The 4,164-nt window shown below is 42.7% G+C and overlaps 1 protein-coding gene across 1 annotated transcript; it reads left to right on the plus strand.

The window, feature by feature from the left end:
- The first annotated feature begins 408 nt into the window (after positions 1–408).
- Positions 409–2,747, plus strand: LOC122021842 (GABA transporter 1-like). Its single transcript, XM_042580011.1, has 7 exons — positions 409–564; positions 666–896; positions 1,058–1,155; positions 1,228–1,414; positions 1,685–1,815; positions 1,885–2,121; positions 2,244–2,747. Exons 1-7 carry the CDS (start codon positions 453–455, stop codon positions 2,622–2,624), a joined length of 1,377 nt encoding a protein of 458 aa, XP_042435945.1. The 5' UTR covers positions 409–452; the 3' UTR covers positions 2,625–2,747.
- Positions 2,748–4,164: the final 1,417 nt, after the last annotated feature.

The following is a 4,164-nucleotide window of genomic DNA, read 5'->3' on the forward strand; positions in this document are numbered from 1 at the left end:
TCATAGAATTTTTACTTCATACTTTTTAATACATTGAATATTAAATATTTCTGTTCAATATTTTTAGAAAATTAATAATCACATACTTTTTTTATTTATATTTTAAAATTAATTTATTATATAATTGTATTAATTAACTCTTCCCATACTGATTTGTTTGTCGAATAAATTGTTTTCACAAACTGTGGTACCGATTAATTGCCAACTGGGTAAAACCAATCGCAACACGTCCTCTCCTTTGACGTCCAAAATTGCTACTCTGTTCCAAATTCTGTTGTTCTCGTGTCCTTTTATTGATCGGACGGTTACGACATCCGTATAATTTGGATGATATCTTTAAGATATAATCTAATTCGTCCGATCAACAAAAAAACATCTCCTATCTCTCCTCAGCCTACAATTTGATATAAATCGTTGCAGTTCGTTCCAAGTGTCCCTCCTACCTTACCTCCATGGCTGTTGCTGGGGACGAGGAGGTGTCTCATAGCCATGGCATGCCTCCTGCTTCAACCGCGCAAAATCAGAAGCTCGACGCAGGGGCGCTCTTCGTTCTTAAGTCCAAAGGTCGTCTCTTCCCCTTTTTCTTTCTCTTTCTTTTTTTTTCTTTTTCCCCTGAAAATTGAAATCAAATCAGTTGATCGATGTTGGTGGCGGTGGTGGTGCAGGTTCGTGGCTGCACTGCGGGTACCATTTGACGACGTCGATCGTCGCGCCGGCGCTGCTGAGTCTGCCGTTCGCGTTCGCGGCCCTGGGTTGGGCGGCCGGCGTGGTGTGCCTCGTGATGGGCGCCGCCGTCACCTTCTACTCCTACAACCTCCTCTCCCTCGTCCTCGAGCACCACGCGCAGCTCGGCCGCCGCCAGATCCGCTTCCGCGACATGGCCCGGGACATCCTCGGTAACTCACGCTAAAATAATTTCCTCATTTATCTTTAGTATCCACAAATCATTGCCGACCATAACACTAGAGAAGCAAAGTCAAACCCAAAAACGAATCATATCAAGAAGAAGGATAAAAAAGAAAGACAGTTAATTTGTTTCTTTGTTTGGATGGAGCAGGGCCACGTTGGGCTCGTTACTACATTGGACCCGTCCAATTTGCGGTCTGCTTCGGTGCGGTGGTTGGCCAAGTTCTCCTGGGTGGACAGAGCATGAAGGTGCGTGATTTGTTAGTCAAATAAACAGAACGTATGTGTCTAGTGATCGATGGGTTTCCTGACTTGAATCAGACCATTTACGTGATCGCGAGACCGGATGGGACGATGAAGCTCTACGAATTCGTGATCATATTCGGGGCGTTCTTGCTGATCCTGGCGATGATCCCCTCCTTCCACGCTCTCCGGCACATCAATCTCATTTCGCTCGTGCTGTCCCTGGCTTACAGTGCCTGTGCCACTGCAGGCTCTATTCATGCAGGTATAAACTGGAATTGAAGTGCTTGGTCGCCTTTTTGTTTATAGGATCAACTAAAGTTTGATTAAATCAAATTAACTGATGAAATTGATGGAGGTTAAAAATTATGCTGATTTTCACAAATAACACCAAAAATCAATTGTGTTAAAATCAGCATCACATTAATAGACGTTGGGCTTTTCAATTAATTTGATAGAAAATTTAATTAATTGATATTTTATTAATTCGATTTATTTAATTTAAGTATAAACAAGAGGATCCATTGATTAACAGGGCACTCTAGCAATGCTCCAAGAAGAGACTTCTCTCTCCCAAATGATAAACAAGATCGCATCTTTGGAATCTTCAATGCCATCGCCATCATCGCCACCACCTACGGCAACGGCATCATCCCGGAGATCCAGGTACTGAAACTTCTTGCGAGCGAGATCACCCATAAAGCTTAATTCTCAAGGGGAAGATGTTCTTGGCAGGCGACAGCAGCTCCTCCAGTGACAGGGAAGATGTTCAAAGGCCTTTGTCTCTGCTACACAGTCGTGGCTGTGACGTTCTTCAGCGTGGCGATCTCGGGTTACTGGGCATTTGGGAACAGAGCCGAAGGCTCTGTCACGTACAATTTCATGCTCGACGACGGCACCCTGCTGGTCCCCAAGTGGTTCCTCACGATGACCTACGTCTTCATCCTCTTGCAGCTGTCGGCAGTGGGAGTGGTGAGTGCTTGCAGGAATCAGAGTTACTGAAATTTGAATAATTTGTATGTCAAATATAATAAATTCTAATTGATTGAAATCAATTAGAGATTATTTTCATTATTGTCATTACGTTGCTGCAGGTGTACTTGCAGCCTACGAACGAGGTGATCGAAGGCCTGTTCGCAGACCCAACGAAGCCTCAGTACTCCGCCCGCAATGTCGTGCCGAGGATCATCTTCCGCACGCTTTCCATCGTAATCGCAACCCTCATCGCCGCCATGCTTCCGTTTTTCGGCGACGTCAACTCGATCATCGGTGCGTTCGGTTTCCTGCCACTCGACTTCGTCGTGCCGTCGGTTCTCTACAACCTGACCTTCAGTCCCTCGAAGAGAAGCTTCTTGTTTTGGCTCAACGCCGTCATTGCTACTGTGTCATCGGCGTTGGCGGTGCTCGGCTCCATCTCGGCCGTCAGGCAGGTGGTGCTCGATGCCAGAACGTACAAACTTTTTGCGGATGTCTGACTACATAGAGGATGTACAAGTAAGAAATAGCTGTGAACTCATGGTCTTCATCATTCTTGTAACACTAGTGATTGCAAACATAGCTGCTACAATAAATAAAGACAATTATTCAGTTGGTTTCAACTATACTTGCTAAAAGAAATGAATTCACTGATTGAGAGAAACGAATTCTCTCAATTAGTGATCTTGACTTTACCTTGTTTGTCCCATGATCGTCGCACTACTACCACCATGTTGATGCTTAGCTACTGATTTTAATGACAACAAATTTTACTTTCACACGATCAAACACTTTCTCATAATAAAAAATTATCTTCACTTCGTTAATCCAATCAATGAATCTCTCGACCGGTAATGTGCCAGAAAACTTGAAAAGATCAATTAGAAATCTGATATCTCATTGCCTTACCACGGCTTTCATGACCATGATAGAGGTTTTCAAAAGTGGCAGCAAAATTAGGATAAGGGAACTTATGACATTTAAGATCTTCCTCCTCTAGATGCTGAGATAAACTTTTTGTATCTATAGATTTGTAAGTATCTCATCTTAGGTGGTACGATCATGGTGCGAGGCTGCCTCGGCCGAAACCTACCTGTCACGACCATGATGACCATCGATCTAAAGAGCTCTGATACCAATTGATGTCGGGCGAGATAGTGATTATCCTACGAGCTATTGAATACATCACGCATAAATATCGGAAGCAATCTTTTACAACCTGTTGATTCGAAAAGGAATATCAGGAAATAGAAAAATAATCAACACTATTGAAAATACTATTAATTTAAAAAACTTCTTCTAACATCAACTAACAACATGCTTATATAGACCTAAAATGCTAACTTGTAAAGAAAGAAAATAAATCCTAACATATAGAAAAAATTCTTAACAAACTAAAAATCTAAAATATTATATACGGACTCAAAGACAAAAATATAAAAGATAAAATTAATTCTAAATAATAACTATTCAGATCCTCTTGCAATATGACATATCATATACTCGTGATGTTTGAACCACTCGTAATGATGGACTGTATGCCATGACCGATCTGCGCTTTTCAAATTTAGTCTGATGGCCGATAAAAAACTTATGTAAGGTCAGGCTGGTCACGGCCAGTATTAATGAGACCAGCGGCGTAGCCAGAATTTACAATCAGGGGGGGCGAATTCAAGCTAACCATGGCACGCTGTTGAGGTCATGCCTGATCTCACCACCTCGTTGCAAGGCCGTAGCCCAGACAGACAAAACCTCACAGCGAGGTCGCGGCCAAAGCGAGATCTCTCCCTGTGACACCGCTGCCAAGCTATCGCTAAGAGAGGAGAGGGAAGGGGAGAAGATCGAGCATACCGATGGGACGATGCATACTGGTGCTAGAGATCGAAGAGGAGAGGAGAGGAACGTGCTAGAGATTGGAGAGGTGGTCGATCAGAGAGGAAGATTTTAGGGCGCTGGGAAGAAAAATTGAGAATAAAAATCTTAATTAGAAAATTAATTAATGATGGAAACTTAATTCAATCACTAAAATAGCAACGGACA

The sequence above is a fragment of the Zingiber officinale genome, chromosome 9A, assembly GCF_018446385.1.
Source record: "Zingiber officinale cultivar Zhangliang chromosome 9A, Zo_v1.1, whole genome shotgun sequence".
NCBI classification, from domain to species: domain Eukaryota; kingdom Viridiplantae; phylum Streptophyta; class Magnoliopsida; order Zingiberales; family Zingiberaceae; genus Zingiber; species Zingiber officinale.

Excerpts from the sequence above, each read along its gene's own strand:
- LOC122021842 (XM_042580011.1), top strand. The coding sequence starts at position 453 with ATGGCTGTTGCTGGGGACGAGGAGGTGTCTCATAGCCATGGCATGCCT. Across the intron at positions 1,415-1,684 it reads TGCAGGCTCTATTCATGCAG|GGCACTCTAGCAATGCTCCA; the intron begins GTATAAACTGGA and ends ATTGATTAACAG. Across the intron at positions 2,122-2,243 it reads AGCTGTCGGCAGTGGGAGTG|GTGTACTTGCAGCCTACGAA; the intron begins GTGAGTGCTTGC and ends ACGTTGCTGCAG.